The sequence below is a fragment of the Pogoniulus pusillus genome, chromosome 7 (genome assembly GCF_015220805.1).
Source record: "Pogoniulus pusillus isolate bPogPus1 chromosome 7, bPogPus1.pri, whole genome shotgun sequence".
Taxonomy (NCBI): domain Eukaryota; kingdom Metazoa; phylum Chordata; class Aves; order Piciformes; family Lybiidae; genus Pogoniulus; species Pogoniulus pusillus.
The window spans coordinates 23,321,039-23,340,037 of NC_087270.1; the positions used below are offsets into that span (position 1 = coordinate 23,321,039).

Consider the following 18,999-nt stretch of genomic DNA (forward strand, 5'->3'; position numbering starts at 1 on the left):
CCTTATGGTGTAATCAAAAAATGGAAAGCCAGCACCTAACTAAATTAAGTGCCACGAACATTAATAATGGTTAAAATTACCGTTCAATTTATTTTGATATTGGATGATCTTTGGAGCTGTGGGCTGGAGAATTGCTGAAACCTTTTTGGGATTTGTTTCTCCAACCAGAAACCTTCAGACAAGCAAACATCAGCTTGATTTTGATTTTTTTTTTTAAACATCTACAAATCTTGAAAGAAATGAGATGTATTTTAAGAGGGGGAGAAGGGAGGGGAGGGAAAAAAAAAAGAAACCTAAAAAAGAAAAACTTTAAAAGTTCCCCTGATAGTTAGAGATGGTTTAATCTTTGGAACCTATTATGTATTCATTTTCCCTTCAGCATTAATTATACATAATTACCACCACTTTACTCGTACCCTTGCTAAAACGAAATCTGTTTACATTTTTCCTCTCCGTTCCATAAATGCACAATTTTTGAACGGAGGTTTTTCGGGAACCGGGGGCTCCTCTCCAGCCTCTGAAGGAGAAGGAGAGCCCGTGCGCGGCAAACCGCTTGGATTTAAGTTCCTTTCATCCAGCTTAATTACTTCAAAACTCTGGAAGCAATTAGATTATCACCCTTTGAAGGGCGGCAGCCAAGTGGCGGTGCCAGCTTTAGGAGAAAGCGCGGAGATGCGCGCAGGGGCCACGAATGAAGGATGGGGACATGGAAACTCACGGTCGGCTGGAGAGTGAGGTTCTGGTTAAGGCTGGGAGCAGCTCTGGTTCTGGAAAAGGTTGAGGAAGATTGTTCTCACTTTTCAACCTTATAATTTCCCCCTGTGCTCAAACCACGAAATTGTATGACTCTCTTTTCCTTGGTTTGGAATATTTTGTTTGCTTGTTTGCTGGTTTTGTTTTGCTGGGTTTTTTTTTTCCTCAAGCTCTCTCTCCCCCCGCCCGCCCCCCTTATTTTCCTCTGGTTTCCTTCTCTCTCTCCCCCTTGGTAGCTCACTGTCAGGTGGGTTTTTTTCCCAGCCGCGCAGGGATCAAAGCTCACCGTAGGAGCAATGCACATTGTGGAGCTGACACCGCCACCGCTCTGGGCCGGGGCAAAAGGGGCTGCAGCGGGTATGGGAGCACCCAGGGGCCACTCCTTCAACACACACCCCCCCAGCTGGCGTTTCCCCTAGCAAGGGGCATTTCCCCAAGGCCTTGGTGGCGGTCTTTAATTTGTTATTATTTCCACCATCACCATGGGCCGGCTCTTTCCTCCCGTTGTTTTAGCTCAGTGCCCTCCTCTGCGGGTGCTCCGGAGAGGGAGAAAGGAAAGGGAGAAGGGGAAAAAGTAAGGGGAGAGGGAGAAAGTGAAAGAGAGAAGAGAAAATCAAAAGGAGAAGGAGAAAGTAAAAGAAGGGGACCACTTCCTTAAGCTCCCACCCCAAACCCTCCGCGCCCGGCAGCAGCTCCTTTATTTGCATGTCATGTTTATAACCTGGTAGAAACCAAGACTGATATTTGTGGTCGGGAGAAGATGACTTCCACCTCGCCAGATCACCCTCTTAAATAAAAAAGAATTGACCAGCTATGGGCGTAAGCATTTATCTTGAGTTTGCGGTCATTATCTTTATTATATAGCCTCGGCAATAAATAAATCTAGGAGTTACTACTCCACAATAAAACTGTAGTATATGGGACACCTTACTATTACTTTCCTAACAGTCTGCCAGCCCTTCACCTCTAAATCTTCCCTGGCTGCCCGCCGGCCCGCACTGGTCTCTTCCTGTCCGCAGGTGCGGAGGATACGCGCCACTGCCTCCACCCCTCCCGCCCTGATAGTTCCTCTTGCCTCTGATTCCCCTCCCCACCCCCGCAACAACCAACCAACCTGCCTCTCTGCCTCCGCAGGTGCCAACCCGACCCGCGGGCTGCCTCTGGGTGGTTATTCACCCGAGCGGGTGTCTCTCCGTGGGCATTCCCCCGGGCGAGGAATATCCCCAGAATGGGTATCTTATGGGCATCCCCCAGATCAGTGGCCTCTCGTGGGCATCCCCCGGGCGGGTCTCCCCCATCGGAAGCCCTTGAGTAAGTGTCCCTCCCATGGGCATCCCTGTGATGCACATCACCGGCGGGTAGGACCCTAAAAGCGAGGATCACCAACACACACAATCCGCTAATAGATCGCCCATTCGCCTTTCTACCACCACTCCCTACCCCGGCTCGTACGGTGCAGGGGAAGGTGAAAGCCACCGGAGTGCTCCTTTCTTCTCAGGACTGCGCCCTGACCACCTTCTTTTTGGGGGTGGGGAGTGGAGGGGAGGAACTACCCCAAAGCTGAAGCTCGGCAGTGAAGGAAAACGCTGCCGCCGCTCAGGGAGCCCTCACCTCTGCTCCTTGCCTCTCTCTGCCTTCCCTTGCCTCTCTGGTGGCTTTATTTTCTCTTATTCCATAGGTAAATGTCGACGCAATAATATTTATTTACAGTCAAGATGCTGCGCGTATGTTTTTTTTTTTTTAAATTGTATTTTACCAGGACGATTCCTTCTTGCTTTTAAAACAAGCGGCTCGGAAAAAATATTCCCATTTGGGGTGAGGAGTAAAAAAAATGAGAGGAAAAGGGAGGGAGGGAATGTGTGTGGGGGGGTCATTTTTATTTATACCTTTGACATTTAAAAGAGCATAATTAATTTGTCCTGCTTGCATTAACATTGTTGAGGAGGGTTTCAGAAAGCTAACCAGCAAAAAGGAAGGTGGGGGGGAGGAAAAATAGAAGCTTGCCTAGAAAGCTTAGTTGTTGGTTGGGTTTTTTTTTTTTTCCCCTCTTTCAGATGTGTAATCAATCATTCGAGTAGGAGGCAGCAAAATTGTAAAGATTCGATAGATTAAAATGCAAATGAAAGGTAGAAAAAGAAACATTAACATGGCAATCAAAGATTTAATAATCGTAAATCACGGTGGGGTTTTTTTTGTTAGAGCTGCAGTTTGTGTGTTTTTTATGTTTTAATCATGTTCGTTCTACAAAATAAATAATTTCTGAAACGAGACTAATTTTTTTACCCACTATTTTTAGCCGTGGGCTGTGGCACCAAAATATATATTATTTTTTAAGTATATAACTCCAGATTGCAAACTATCAGAGCAGAAAAGAAGAAGGAAAAAAAGCTCCCCCTCCCCCCAAGCAAAACCCACCCGTAACCACCTAAAAAAACCGAACAGCTAAGTTGGATTAGTTCATGTTTGAAATTTTAAGTGAAGTGCTCTCCTTGTCCCACTGCTTCCCAGTGCCGACAGCTTCACTTCCCAATTGGAATCCTTACAAAAAGCTTATTTGGAAGCATGGCTTATTTACGTAAAAGCAGAGGAACAGGAGTGTCTTAAGACAGAAAGAAATACAGAACATACTAATATATATATATACCTATATATATATGGGAAAGAACACTATCACTTAGGCTCTAAGTGCATTACTTCCAAAGTGAAGCTTTTCTACATTTCCAAAGGAAAGCCGAGGAGGAGGAAACATTGAGGAGGTGGAAGGGCGGGGGGTGGGAAGATGATCGCTGCGGGAAAGGAGCTGCGTTTTGCTGGGTCCCCTCGGTTTAAGCGCTGCGCGTTAGAAAGAGGCTTCAGGGCTGCCTGGGATGGCTTGTGGCATCTTTCGGCTCGGTTTTAGTTCCCCCCCCCCTCGCCTCAGATGGCGGGTTTAGGGGTGCACTAGATCATCTTCTGGGAAAGTGGACGAGAAAATAATTCTTTTAACTAAATAAATTTTCTTAAGTTTCGGACGCAGCAGATGAAGTTCATTTGAGGAGGCGAGCAGTAAGGGGGGGGACGAAGGAGGAGAAGGAGTTCATCTTTACTTCGTTGATAATCTTTATAGAGCAGGGAGAGAAAGAGGTGAGACAGAAAAACAACCTCGTTGGCTGCTAAGATTTTGGGGTTGCTTTAGCAGCGCTGCCCTCTTTACAGAGCACTTCGCCGTGCAAATAAACAGCTAAAAACCCAACCAGATGGGGGCAACGAGCCGCATTTCTGCCTCCTTCTCCTTTCTCTCCCCGGGCTGGGGGGGTTGTCTGTTCCCATTCTGTCACCCCCGCCAGGGCCCCTGGCAGCTTTCCCTACTGCCAGGCCTGTCCTTAGAGGCGGTCGCGCCTCTTCACCGCAGGGGACCCTGCGCATCCTCCGCGGGGATGTCACAGGGAAAGGGGCCCCTCCCGAAGCCCCAGCGCGGATCTTGGGCAGGTACCCGGGCAAACCCTTCGAGATGTGGTGTTGGACTAGGAACGAATTTATCGAGTGGGCTTTTTTTTCACCTAAATGCTATCAAACCTACTTTAATTTTCCCCTCCTAGGGGCCTTTATTTTTTTCCCTCCTGCCCTCATCCTCCCCCAGACTGGGGTGTCCCAGGAGGACGTGCTCTTCCCGGGAGCTCCCTTTGCCCTGCAGCCCGTCTGCCGGGCGGTGCCCAGGACTTCTTGTCTGTCAGGCGGGGACCGCGAAAAGGTGGGTGGGAGAGGGGTCCGGTGGAAGGGGGATGGGGGGAACCGCAGCCTCCCGCAGCCCCCTGACCCCGGCATGCACGGCGCGGCTCCATTGATCATCCCAGCCCGCCACCCCCTCCCTTTATGAGATAATGCAATTACAAACATCAATAAGGAGCTGCGAGGGGAATCATTATGCGGTGACAGTGATAAATGACGGTGCAGAAATAGCATGGCTTTTTTTTTTCCCTCCTTTTTTTTTTCCTTCCCCCCCCTAACAATCCAGGGGCTTTGGGGGCTGAGCACAGTCACCAAGGTAACAGATGACATCCAAAATGGCACCAAAGGGAAAAAAAAAGAACAGTCTTTCTTTTTGCCTTTCACTCTTTCCCCTCCAACCAAACCCCCACCCCCCCCACCCCCCCAGTCTTTTCCCAAAGAGTTAAGTTGGGGCTTTAGAAGCAGCTGCCACACAGGCACGCCGTGATTTCCACACGCATTAAAGAGCCGGGGAAGGTTTGCTGGCTGTCACACACAAAGCAGCAGCAGCGGCAGCAGCGGCAGCGGCAGCAGCAGCTCGTCCCAAAGCGGAGCAACCACCTCCGGGATGCAGCGGCAACGATCTCTCCCCACGTGTGACCGTGACCGCCTCCGCGCCGCCCGCCCCGGCACCAGCCTCCTCCCGGCGCTCGGGGAACGCTGCTTGATTTTTTTTTCTTTATTTTTTTTAATGTATATATTTTTATCATCCCGGGGAGATGGATGGTGATAAACACCTCTTCATTTTCCACGCGTGCTTAGGACGCACGGAGTTGGGCTCCGGCAGCACCGCAACAACGTCGGATGTGTGTGTGTGTGTGGAAATAATTCATCTCCCGGTCCGAAAATTGTACTTTCTTAGCCCCCCCGCCCAAAAAAAGTTCCTGTGGGTGCGGGAGTCCGTGGCCCTCTGTCCCGGGTGAGGGTGAAAGGGGCGGTGCTCGGTGTGCCCCGCCTGGTTTGGGGGGGTGGAGGGGAGGACGAGGGAGTTATCTTCTGCTCTGAAATACTCCCAGCCCCTCGTGGGGTCGGCGCTGGTGCCCCCACACCTAAGTAAGTAGCGTCCTGTGCCCCCCTCCCCAACATACACATCTTACCCCTGTGGAGGGAGACAAGCATTGCGCCCACCTTACGCGGCACTGTGCGAAGCCAGTTCCGCGGGATGCTGCGCCCAGGGGGGACGGGAGAGGAGTATAAAAAAGAAAAAGGAGAAGCCAAAGTTGTAGGTTGCTCCAAGGGCGGGGGGGAAAGGAGTACGGGGTGGGGGCAGAATAAAACCTCACCGCGGGGCGGGTGGCGGTTGCACAAACTTCAGGACCGGGGGTGCTGCGCGGACGGCCGCGGAACTCCCCAAACTCCCCCACCCCCGTGGCACTCTCCTGAGCCCCCAAGAGATGGCAGTCGAAGCCGGCTTTCCTCCTCCTCTTCTTCATCCTCCTCTTCCTCCTCCTCCTCCTCCGCGGTGTGCAACTGCAAGACAGCGAGACCTCCGCGCAGCTCCGCGTAACCCTGCACAAGACCCGGGGGAGAGGCTGGGAGGCTCAGGAGGAGGACGCGGCCTCCCCCGGACCCTATCCCCTCCCTACCCCCGCGGTCCTCCCCCGGCGCGGTGAAAGGAGGGTAGCTAGGAAACAGCGAGCAGCCCGAAAAGGAGGAATTTCCAACGTGTAAAATGTTCTTAACGGAGCCATTGAGAGAGTGCAATAAGGCGTGAGGGGGAACTAATCTCCCCATTTAAATGTTTGTGGCAATTTTATCTAAATGAATTTTAATGCTAAACGAGGGATAATTCCCTATTTGTAACCCGTTTACTTCTCTTTCCTGTGCCTCTGAAGCTGCCTAACATCATGCGATGAACAATAACAATAAAAATATTGTCAAGGCATATTCTTCATTTGGAATGTCTTATAATTACATCTGATTTAAATGTCTTGGGGTAGAATAGCGGCTTTAGTTTGAAACCTGCCCCCCCTTCCCCCCCCCCCCCGCGCCCCGGGAAAAAGAAAAAGTCCAGTGGAGGAAGGTCTGTGCCCCACTTCTCTGAGGAGGAGGAGGAGGAAGGGACGCGTGTGCCTTCGTATGCAAGAGGGCGGTTTGTTTTTGTCCTTCAAGAAACATTAAAAAAAAAAAGACAAGGGAAAAAAAAAAGGAAAAGATAAATAATGGGGGAAAAAAAAGAGAAAAAAAAGGGAAAAAGAAAAAAAGGAAAAGAAAAGAAAAGAAAAGAAAAGAAAAGAAAAGAAAAGAAAAGAAAAGAAAAGAAAAGAAAAGAAAAGAAAAGAAAAGAAAAGAAAAGAAAAGAAAAGAAAAGAAAAGAAAAGAAAAGAAAAGAAAAGAAAAGAAAAGAAAAGAAAAGAAAAGAAAAGAAAAGAAAAGAAAAGAGAAAAGAAAAGAAAAGAAAAGAAAAGAAAAGAAAAGAAAAGAAAAGAAAAGAGAAAAGAAAAGAAAAGAAAAGAAAAGAAAAGAAAAGAAAAGAAAAGAAAAGAAAAGAAAAGAAAAGAAAAGAAAAGAAAAGAAAAGAAAAGAAAAGAAAAGAAAAGAAAAGAAAAGAAAAGAAAAGAAAAAAGAAAAGGGGGGGGAAGGAAAAAAAAGGAAAAAAAAACAAGGGGAAAAAAAGGGGGAAAAGGGGAAAAAAGTTTTTAAAAGTTTTTTTTTTTTTAAGTTTAAATAAAAAGTTAAGGCATAAAATAAAAAAATAAAGGGGGGGGGGGGGGAAGGTCAAAATAAAAGGTAAAAATCAAGCTCCGTTTATTGACATTTTGTCAGAAAAGTGTCATTATTCCAGGCTTACAAAGCAGGAGATGGAATGTGCTGCCTCTTTGGTGGTACAGTAGCCCTTTAAAAACAAGGGAAAAAGGGAAAAAAAACCCCAACACTCCCCACCACCCCACCCCCCCCAAAATAAACCAAATCAACAAAGCAAACAGCCTAAAAAATCCTCCCAAACCTTAAAGAGTTACTTAAAAACGGAAAAAACAAAACAACCAAAGAAACAAACAACGCCCTGCCCCCCAGAAAAAACAAAAGCGGTGGTGGTGGGAGCAGTTCCAAGCTGCATGGGGAAGAGGTCCCCAGTCTGGTGGCTTGCTGAATTCTGCCCTGCCCACTCTAAGCCTTACCTGCTCTGGAACACATCCGAGGGCCTCTCAGCATCCCTGGGATAGTAGCTTTTTGCAGGTTTTTGCCTTAGTTATTTGTGCAATTTTCCAGGAAACTCTTCTTTTTATATATAAATATATATACTATATAAATAAATCTAAAGCAAGCTGCAGATTAACTATCTATCTATCTACCTACCTACCTACCAACCAACCAATCTGCCTGCGATTTGTTCTAGAGCAGAGGACGTCTCGCAGCCTGCCCAGGCTCTTGGGTGCTCTTTGACTGGCTGGCTGTGGGGCAGAAAGTACAGTTGGGCCAGGAAATTGGTTAATGAGGAGAGCAGCGCCTGCATCAGTCTCTGCTTGCAGAGCTTCAGCAGCCCCTTCCTTGCACCAGTTTCTCTTTTCCTTATAGATCTGCATTGCCCAGGCTGCGTTTTGCAAGTTGTATTCATCTCCTTCCTTAATATCTTCAGTTCCAGAAAGAAATGGGGGAGATCAGTGGCTCAAATAATTTAAACTGTGTACTGAAACTGTGCTTTGGAGCAGGGGCATGAGGTGATCCTATTGACAGATTTCTGCCCAGTCATGCCCTATTATACTACATTTATTAACAGGCAGCATTCCTCATGCTGACAATTTACAGTCCATAGAATCATAGAATCAACCAGGTTGGAAGAGACCTCCAAGATCACCTGGTCCAACCTAAAAGTTGCAAAGAAGTCTCTTTAAGCAGTACTTACTTTTACATTCTTTAACTACAAAGCCAGTATTTAAATAGCAAGTGACAAGGCACATCTCCAGGGCTAGCAGGATTTTGTAGCTGCTCTGCTCCTAGTTTAGGACAGAACGGCTACAGAGACTGAACAGGGTTGAGGTGGGGGGGGCCCAGGAAACAGATTTTGCAGGCAGTGGAGTCACCATGACAAAAAATAATTTGTTTTTATTTTAGATTCAGATTTCATTACTGCACTCAAACTACTACAACTGGGCTTTGAGTTATTATACAATCCAAACTGTTTCAATCAGAAACTCTAAGACTCAGTGTGCAATGATTATTATTAATAATAATTAGCTCCTTGGTTTCTTGATAGAAAAAGGCTATCAACAAGCATTTGTTTAACCACAACAAAAGTATAATTAGCTTATCCCACTTAGTAAATCTGTATGCATGCCAACTCATACCAAACTGCTACTTTTACAAAAAATTGCAATAATACAGATCATTTTTCCAGTCCTTTTTGCACAAAATTTATTTACAATGTATACATAAATGCTCCATGATGGGACTATGGGGGAAAAAAAACAAAACAAAACAAAACAAAACCAAAAAGAACCCCAAACAAATGCACACATGACTGATGTCTCGCCCAGAAAGAAAGTCAACATATTGAAAAATAAAATCTTCAGTCCATGTTTCGAGCTGCATAAAACAGGAAGTGATGTACAAGGTGGTGGTTGCTGCATGGGGACAAGGATGCTCTGATGTGACAATTAGGCTTCAAATACACTGCCTTTCCGTTTCCATGCTTCCTTCTACCAGTCTCCTTAAGACACTGCCTGCAACAGCTGATTAATCATTGTTGATGACTGCAGTTTTTCCCATCCTTCCCGATTTACATCTGTTCAGGCCAATTCAAATATGGTGAGTAAATGAATTAGACATGCAAATTCACGCCCCAGGCTAGAAAGAGAGAGAGAGGGAGGGAGAGAGATGGGGAGAAAGGGAGAGAAAGAGAAGAAAGACAGAGAGAGAGGGGAGGAGGAGAGAGATAGAGAGTGTGCATGGCTGAAATCCTAGGATAGAAGAAAGATTCTTCTGCCTGACATAGTTATTTTAATGCTCTAAAAATCCTGCAAATAAGCCCTTTCTGTCATTTGCAGGATAAGTGTAAGGCTTCTCTTTTAATGTATAAGGAGGCTTCTGGAGGAAGTGAAGAGCTATGGAAACAACACACATAGTGTGGAAAAATTTCACATTTTTTTTTTAAAAAATCTATAAGAAACAACGTAATATGGATAACAGTATAATAGCATTTTACAATATTCCACTCTTTGTTCTCTTCCTGTTCTCATATAGGCATTCAGCATGTCCCCTGGAAGGAAGTTGGCTTCGGGTGGTGTTTTCCTGCTTTGCTTTTCTCCTTTTCTCTCCTTTTCTTTTCTTTTCTTTTCTTTTCTTTTCTTTTCTTTTCTTTTCTTTTCTTTTCTTTTCTTTTCTTTTCTTTTCTTTTCTTTTCTTTTCTTTTCTTTTCTTTTCTTTTCTTTTCTTTTCTTTTCTTTTCTTTTCTTTTCTTTTCTTTTTTTAATTATTTTTTTTTTCAGGGTCCCTGTGAAGAATCAGAACGTCCCTTGGTCCAAAGTTGACGCCAAGAACTCCCGTAGTCGTTGCAGAAAGACAATGTTTGAAATCTACCCTCGCTGCAGACAACGCCTGTTTTCCCTTAAGCTACTGAGCATGAATGTCCATCACTTGTCCGCTCACTGCCGTCTCGCCGGTATGAAGCATTGTGGGGCTTGATGCTGACATGGGCATTCCAGGGTGGGGTGGTCCTCCATGCATCATCATCGCTGGGTGGTGAGGGTGTCCAGGAATGTAGGTATGCATGGGGGGGCCATGACGCAGCTGAGCGGGATGGGGGGGCATCTGGGGTGGGGTATAGCTTGGCTGTCCCATATTCATACCCATTGGACTACCCCGAGACACATAATCCCCTGGTATACTTTGCAGCCCTGCGGAGAGAGAAAGAGGTGGAGGTCAGTGGTGGGGACCAGCTTCCAACATCAGGCCATGATGCTCCTCTGCTCAACTCCCAGAGTGGGAAGGGAAGTCATTGGGCATGAGAGTGTGGTTGCCATTGTGGGATCCAAGCCTATGTATGGATTCGCAATGATGGCAATGTGAATAATTCCCATGCCCAAAACCCCCAAGAACATCCTCCTTCCTCCAAATACAGAGTTCTAGGAGGTAAAACCACTTTCTGCTTTTGTGGTGAGGAACACATGCAATGGGAGACGCTTCTGATCTGGGAGCACGCTGGAAGCAAAGCTAGCCTGATGACGAGTAATGCCACATGGGGTGGTGGTACCAAGCCAGGGAAACCATGTGAGGGCTCTCAGGTGAGCTCGATCCCCCATGGCCTTGCCACAGCTATCTGCCTTCATCTCCTTGCTTGTAAAAAGTGTAAAACAAAACATAGAAACTATAAATTACAAGTATAAAACAAACCAAAAGTGTGGCAGGTAACCAAGGTGAGGAACCCACAGCAGTTGTGATGGAGAGATGGGTGAAATTGGTGCCGAGGTGGATCAGCAGTTAGTTATTTACTTAGCTCTTCAGCCCAATCAGTTGGAACCCAAGAATTTGTGCTGTTCAAACTGACACTTTCCAGTGAGTACAGACATTGCTGAACAAAGGATGATTGTTAAAGCAAGGCTGTATTTTCAAATGCAGTAATATATATACATATTTATATATAAAAATCAATACTAGTTATCAATTAATCCCTTCCCCCTACTCACTTCTATGTCACTCTCCTCACCCCCACCCCCCCAAAAAAAATTAAATAAATAAAAAAAAATCAGTTGCACAACTGAGTGAAACCTTTCAGTGGGTTTGGGAGAACAATAAGGAGTAAAAAAAAAAATTGGACCTAAAACAATAAAACCTCCTGCTTTCTGTGGGCCTCTGCCTTCTGCTTGGATTGCTGGAGCTGATGGGAACTGACAGGTGTATTGTTTCGCCAAGCTATAAGCTCCATAATCATCAAGGGTGAAAGGCATACGCTATTGCTAAGTAGGTTCAATTGGCTTTAGTTCTAAGTAAGAGCGCGCTGTGAATGCGCCGAACACCTTGGAATCAGGTCTCAGGGCTCTCGCAATGAATAGCTGCTTAATCTAGCCTAAAGGAACAGTTTTGAACTAATGAAAATTGCTTATAAAATATACTGTACTCACATCTCTTTAATCAAAAAAGATGATAATATTTTTTTGTAATAACCTATTAATTTAATTGGTCACGAAGCATAAAATACATCATTTAAATTTAATTGACCCAGAAACTAAGAAACAATATTTAAATTAACTAAGCTAGGAATTTCCAGGATGAGGTAATAAGGGCTGTTGCATTCCCAAGCTCCAAGGAATGTTTTCGCAGCTAATTGTTAAAACTTTGTTTGGACTCGCACCCGGCGAAGACGACTACGAAACGCACTTGGGGTAACTTCCAGCCCTGTGCTGGTAGAAGGCTGGGGGCACGACAATGCTGCTGTAACAACTGCTTTTAACCCCAGCAAGAGGAACAGAAGCAGGCAACATTTAAACACAGTACTGCTGCCTCGGTGTTTCAAACTGCTTTACTCTTTCATTGGAGAAAAAAACAAAACACCAAACCTCTCCCCCCCCCAAAAAAAAACCCAAGGAAATTTTGTATAATGTGTGTGTGTGTGTCCCTAAAAAGAAAAGAGAAGGGGAAAAAAAATAAAAAGAAACTGGGACAGTTTTTCCAGGCTTTCTTTGCAAGGCCTGCCACTGAAGATTGCATTAATGATCTCTATTTTTGTATACTGAATAAGTCAAATCCATTTGTCACACTGCAAGTGATGGCATACTTAATTTGGATATAGTCAATTAGCCTGGGCTAAGCTCCATAGCCTGCTGCGCACACCTCTATTTTGTATTCTCTCTTTTTCCTTTGCCACACGTAATCCCATTATGAGGGACAGACAAAGAGAAATAAACTTTAAAAAAAGAAGGAGGAAGAAAAGGAAAGGAAAAAAAAAAAGAAAAAAAAAGAAAAAAACACCCAACAAAATTAAAAAGAGAATAAATCAAAGTTTTGTCCCTCCCTTTCCAAAATGCAACTAAGTGGAGCCCACCATTTATTTCTTTACTTGCCTATTTATTTCACGTTTCCTTGCTTATTTATTTATTTCTCTACACCTAGGAGAAGTCTCTGTTTGGCTTTTTTTTTTTTTTTCTTTTTTTTTTTTCCCTTTTCCTTTCCCCCCCTTTTTGGGTGTCTTGCAGGTTAGCAGGAGAAATGTAACTCATGCATCAACTGCGGTTAGACAGATTTATGACACTTTGGGGACATGCTCTTTCCTCTCCCCGCGCTGCTGCAGACCGCTTACATTTTGCAAATCAGTCTGTTGCCAAGACGACCGGGCTCCCCCCACCCCCCTTCCCACCTTCCCCCCCGCTGCTTCTTGTTTTGTCATGTGCTCGGGGATGGATAATAGCATCAATGTATGGTGGTGGCGGCGGCGGCGGTGATGTACGGCGGCGGCGGCGGCGGTGTGCAGGAGCGCGTGCGCGCCTGCGCGTGAGGGCTGCGTAGCGCTTGGAAAAGCTGAGCTGAACCGGAGGGAGAGAAACCCAAAGGAGCCCAGGCGAAGGATGGATGGATGGATGGAAAGGAAGGAACAAGCATGAGGCTATGGGCAGGGAGAACATGGGGAAATGCAAGGAGACAAATATCCCTAGGATAAAGTGAGAACAAAGACCCAGTTTGTACTTACTTCCCCCTGGCTTTGCCATTGGTTACCTAGGTGAAGGTTACATGTAGTGCCACTGCCCCTCCATGCCCATATTCATGCCCATTCCACTCATAGGTCCTAGAGGGAGATAAAAATCCAAGAAGATGCCAGAGAATGAGCAAAGTCAACAGATAGTGCCAAAAGCCCCTTTCCAAAACACAGCACAGCAGAGGGTCCAGGACCACTTGAGCAAGAAGATGCCTGGTTTCCCTCAGCAGTGGTGAAGGCAAGCAGAAGACAGGTGAGGCAAGGCAGGCAGCTGAGACGACAGCGGAGGGCAGAGGTGTGATTCCCTGCGGTGGCGCGACCGAGATCACCCCTGGGTGGGTGACGCTGCCGTGGGGGCTTACCTGGCGCTCGGATGCCCATGTGCTGCTGGCCGTCCATCACGAAACCTCCCATTGGCTGCCCGTCGGGGTTATAGGGCGTTCCTTGACTTACTGGAAAAGCGCAGAACAGTGCTCTTTAGCGACAGCTAAAAGGCTTCACCTCTTCTCACAGTGCCAAGACACGACCCCCTCGCTCACGGACTGCACGAGGTGGCTATGGGTGCCCGCTCTAACAGAGGGTGAAACATCTACTGCTTGAATTTAGCAGCTGGGCTAACAAGCTTGCTTAGCTTTGGCTTAATTTCCTACTTGCCGTTTGGAAATGAAGTTAGCGATCCGAAATCTCAAGATGCGAGGAGCCCTGGCTCCAGCTGCTGCTGCTGCTGACGTCAATGCAAAGACCTGGATAGGAGCTGGATTTTATGGCTGGAGTAGTCACACTGAAACCTCAGTGTGTTAAATTACGCTCCTGCGCCTTTCTGAGAGCAGGACCTGGACACGTTCGTGCCAGATATTTGCCTCTAATGACAAAATAATCGAATGCACTCAAGGAGGAAGTGTGGCCCAAAGGCATCTTGGATACCGATGGTTTTGGATAGTTTGGCAGCAAGATTCAGAAAGCAAAACCATCTGGGAGGGGCAGGGTATTTCCTCGATGGGAAATACCCACACAGAGGCGTGAGCCAAGACCCCTGATAGAACCAGCCCAGGAAAACTTAGGGGTTTTAAATGTTTGTTTAAAATGAAATAAATCCCCCTGAAGAAAGTCTCAAATGCTCATCGATCCCAAAAGACAGCTGCTAAAAGGAAGAGACTGGGGACAAAAGGACCCTATATGAGTAGCAGTACCTGAGCTCCAGGTTTTAACTGTACATTAAAAGCTGGCTTCAGAAGTAAGCTGCCTTGGGTTATTAAAGCACATAAAGCTCTACCTCATTGAATGTCTTTGAACTTTACTGAGTCCCACAAGCGATTCTGACCCCTCTGCCCTTTTGACAGGTAATAAAGTTTACAGCAATTCCACACCAAGCCATGCACCAGGGAGTGGTCACAGGAGCAGAAAGCACTGGGAAGGAAAATGCCAAACAACTACTTTAAACAACAACAACCAACCAAACAAATCGAAACAACTTCCAATTCCAAGCGTGTACGGAAAGTCCGGTCACGCCGCGGACTGTTTTAGTTTTGATCTGAATTTTCAATGCCTTTTCTCCCCACTCCTTAAATGTTTTAATCATGTTAAAATGATTAGGGTTGTAATGAAACAAAGCTGGTTGTATTTTAATTGTCAATCGCTCCCAGCATTCATTTCTCATTTATTTACCAGGTAATGGACCTCCCGGTGAATGGCTTGAGGATGGGTTTTGCCTGCGTGACACGAATACAGTTACTACTGGGGACTTGCCTGCTCGATTGGACTGGTCTATCATGGGCTGAACTATTCTTCTTCTAGCATTAATAAACCTGAAAGATAAAAACAAAACAAAACAAATCAAAAAACCAAACCAAAACAAACACAGAAGAAAGAAGACTGTTACGGAAGGGAATGACTTCCACCCATCCCCAAGCCCTCTCACCCCACCACGGCGCTCTCCGTCGGGCTGCGCGGGGATGCAAATGCTGCAAACCCTCTAACCCTGATGACCTCTGAGAGCACGAGCTTGGGGTTTCTAAGCTGATTTATGTTTGCCTGCTTTTTACCACCGTCGGACACTTCCATTTCATCTTTTCATGGGGGAATTAGCCGAGTTTTCAGGAAACAATACTGGCAACGCTCTTCTCAATTCAGAATGGGGCACGCACAAAAAAAACAACCCACCCAAAACCCATGTGAAGACAGCGAGATGCTCGTGAGGGCATCTGCTGCCTCCCCCTCGTTAGTGCCATTTCTGCCTTACATCCTCTGACTTCTCTTTTTCCTTTTCCTTTTTCTTTAATTTTTTTTTAATCAAACCCTGCCCCTACCTCTTACAAACCTAATTCCCTTTTAATGCCCACTATTAAGATAATGAACTGTGATGGCAGAACCCCATCAAATGAGGGAACGTCTGGAGTTTTATCACCGCTAAGTCACACTGCTGGGGACTTCAGAGCCATGCATTCCTCCTAGTCATTTCTTGGTGGGCTTCCCCCGCCCCCCCCCCCCCTCTTTATGCAAAGTCTGAGGGGGTCAAGGCGAGGTCATAGCTTTACAGTAATTGAATTTATAATCCTGTTTTCTCCAGCTAGGCCTGACCATTTACAGCAAACATCTTGTTAAACTGTAATTACTGGACTACTGAAAATTCCCCCTGAACAATGAAAAGCAGATCTTTAGAAAGAGGCGGGGGGGGGGGGGGGGGGGGGGGGGGGGGGGAAAGGTACAGTTGTTTTTCAAAATAGCCATCTGCAACTACACTCTCCTGGTGGGGTTTTTTTGTAGCTCTTTGCCTCGGTTAGTTTTGCAATGCTGATTTGGGAAAGGCATATTCCAAAGGATTTGGAATAAAACAGAAGAAGGAGAGAGATCAAAAGTGCTCCAGTCTCCTGTGGGCAGTCCTTGTGGAGCTGAAATCAGGAGGCTCAAGAATGTTAGAAGAACTTATCTTGTGGTTTTGCTCATGGGAAAGGTTAGTCACAAACCATTTGGAAAACAGCTCCCATCAAGATTTAATCATGGCCGAGCCTCATAACCAGACTTTATGGTCTTTATGAGGGAGAAAAAGAATTATCAAACTGTGTATGCCACAGTGATTACCAGTAAAAGGAGGAAGCATGAGCATGGGTAAAACCAAATCACACTTGCAAAATATAATGGGAAAGTCCACAAAGTTCACTTGGTGCTTCTTTTTGTTGCTTTTGCTTGGGCTGGCTTAACAGGAGCTCTCCTACCACAGAGATACAGTGATTACCAGCAAAAGGAAGAAGCACGAGCATGGGTAAAACCAAATCACACTTGAAAATATAATGGGAAAATCCACAAAGTCCACTTGGTGCTTCTTTTTGTTGCTTTTGCTTGGGCTGGCTTAACAGGAGCTCTCCTACCACAGAGATAAAGCCACCAGGAGCTTCCTGTGGGAACCAGCTTTTCCCAAGCATTTCCCTCCACCATTGGGAAGAAGTGCAAACCACTGCCCTGTGTTGCTTGTTTTGCCCTCGTTAAAGACCATTGCAGTGATTTCAGTCTCCTTCTATTCCCCCATTCCCAACTGACTCCCATTCCCCAAACTACTGCAAAAGCTTATTGAGCCCTAATCAGACCAGTCTTGGCAAAACAGGGTCAAAGGCACCAATTCCATATGCTAATCTGGAAACTTACACCTGAGCTAGGTCATACTTTGCCAGCAACTGTATTGGATCCATTTTAATATACATTCCTGATTTCAAAAACCCAAAACCCAAGCAAAACCAAGCAAACAATCCCCCCCCAAAAAAAAAACCAAACCAAACCAAACCAAACACCAAAACAACTCCAAAAAAAGAAAAACAACCAACTCTCAACTCCAGCCAACAGCGTTGCAAATCAGTTTATCATTATCTTGTACAAACCATGAAAATTAGAATCATGTGAGCAGAAGGTTAGACTAATTCTCCTTTCTCATTATAAGCACAGGTGTAGCACAAACACCATGTGAAATAAGCAATTTTAAAAAATCTGCTTTTTTTTTTTCCCCATTAGCTGCCTTAGCTCCATGACCAATTAGAAAATTGTTTAATATCTGTGATCTGCATTTGCAGAAAGTAATTTTCATAGTAACTCTCCTAAGTAAAACAACACAAATACACCAGGTGTCCCAGTTACTTCTTTTTATAAGGTTTTGGGGCTTTCTTATTTTGGGTTTTTTTTTTTTTTCTGTCTTAAAATCACAGATTCATAGAAGACTACTAAGATCATGGAGTCCAGCCTTCAATCCAAGACCACCAGGGCCATTAAACCACATCCCAAAGTGCCATCCTTGTCCTGCTTGATTGCTAGGACTCATTAATGCAGCAGGATTGGAGGGCTATTGGCACACCTGAAACTGGTTGGTGACTGAAAACTTTCAGTAGCCAAAAACTTTCACCCTAGTGAAACTGAGCAACATGAAGCACACTTCACAACCTTCTCTTCCCAACTGCAAGGATTCCTAACAGGAAGGGGGCTCAATGATGAGCAACATGCTAGAAAAAACAACCTATATAGGTAGAATAATGAGCTAAAAGCTAGGAAAAAAAGCCCAACCTATATAGGCCGAATAATGAGCTACATGCTAGAAAAAACAACCTATATAGGTAGAATAATAAGCTATAAGCTAGAAAAAAAACAACCTATATAGGTAGAATAATGAGCTATAAGTTAGATTAAAAAAAAAACAACCTATATAGGTAGGATAATGACCTAAAAGCTAGAAAAAAAAAACCTATATAGGTAGAATAATAAACTATAAGCTAGAAAAAACCCAATCTATATAGGTAGAATAATGAGCAATAAGCTAGATAAAAAAAAAATCTATATAGGTAGAATAATGAGCTATAAGCTAGATAGAAACCAACCTATATGGGTAGAATAATAAACTATGAGCTAGATAAAAAACAACCTATGCAGGTAGAATAATGAGCTAAAAGGTAGGAAAAAAACAACCTATATAGGTAGAATAATGAACTACAAGCTAGATAAAAAAACAACCTATATAGGTAGGATAATAAACTATAAGCTAGATATAAAACCAACCTATACAGCTAGAATAATCAATTACAAGCTAGATAAAAAACAACCTATATAGGTAGGATAATAAACTATAAGCTAGATAAAACCCATCCTATATAAGTAGAATAATAAACTGTAAGCTAGATATAAACCAAACAGATACAGGTAGAATAATAAGCTACAGAGCTAGAATTTAGCAGCAACTATCCACCAGCCGTGCCTAGTGTAAAACACATTCTCACCTGTTTGCCCCACGCTACCGCTCAGGATATCTGCTTTAAGAACATTTTACACACACGGGTACTTAACAGTTATCTTCTTCCCACGCCTTCGTGTAAGTATTTTCTATAAGTAGCAATTCTGCCAAACAGCCCAGTGTTTGGATGTCTTCGGGGGGAATTCAGACAGCAAGAACGTTTTCCTTCTGGGCAAAGTAATAAAATGACATTCTTGCTCCTCCCACTAGAAGTCAAATGGAGGTCAGCTCCCCATCCTTGTATGTGTTTAAATAAACTGGTCCAGCTGTTTGTTTCCAGGATGCCCTTTAACCTTCTGTCCCATCCTCTCTGCCTTTGTAACAGAATGCTTTACTTTGCATTATTGTAGACTCCAAACCACTATGCATTAAAAGAAAGGAAAGAAAGAAAGAAAGAAAGAAAGAAAGAAAGAAAGAAAGAAAGAAAGAAAGAAAGAAAGAAAGAAAGAAAGAAAGAAAGAAAGAAAGAAAGAAAGAAAGAAAGAAAGAAAGAAAGAAAGAAAGAAAGAAAGAAAGAAAGAAAGAAAGAAAGAAAGAAAGAAAGAAAGAAAGAAGAAAGAAAAGAAAGAAAGAAAGAAAGAAAGAAAGAAAGAAAGAAAGAAAGAAAGAA

The 18,999-nt window shown here is 44.7% G+C and overlaps 1 protein-coding gene across 4 annotated transcripts in view; it reads right to left on the reverse strand.

The window, feature by feature from the left end:
* Positions 1–8,524: 8,524 nt before the first annotated feature.
* Positions 8,525–18,999, reverse strand: part of MEIS1 (Meis homeobox 1) — a 140,419-nt gene continuing 129,944 nt past the window's right edge. For 3 of the 4 annotated variants that reach the window (XM_064146210.1, XM_064146211.1, XM_064146209.1), the window contains 3 exons: positions 14,873–14,931; positions 13,489–13,578; positions 8,525–10,334 (listed from right to left, as the gene is read on the reverse strand). In XM_064146210.1, the coding sequence (XP_064002280.1) occupies positions 10,051–10,334; positions 13,489–13,578; positions 14,873–14,931 (433 nt within the window). In that variant the 3' untranslated portion in view covers positions 8,525–10,050. Of the gene's footprint in view, positions 10,335–13,120; positions 13,217–13,488; positions 13,579–14,872; positions 14,932–18,999 lie in introns of all 4 variants that reach the window. The other variant, XM_064146212.1, reaches the window with a different exon arrangement.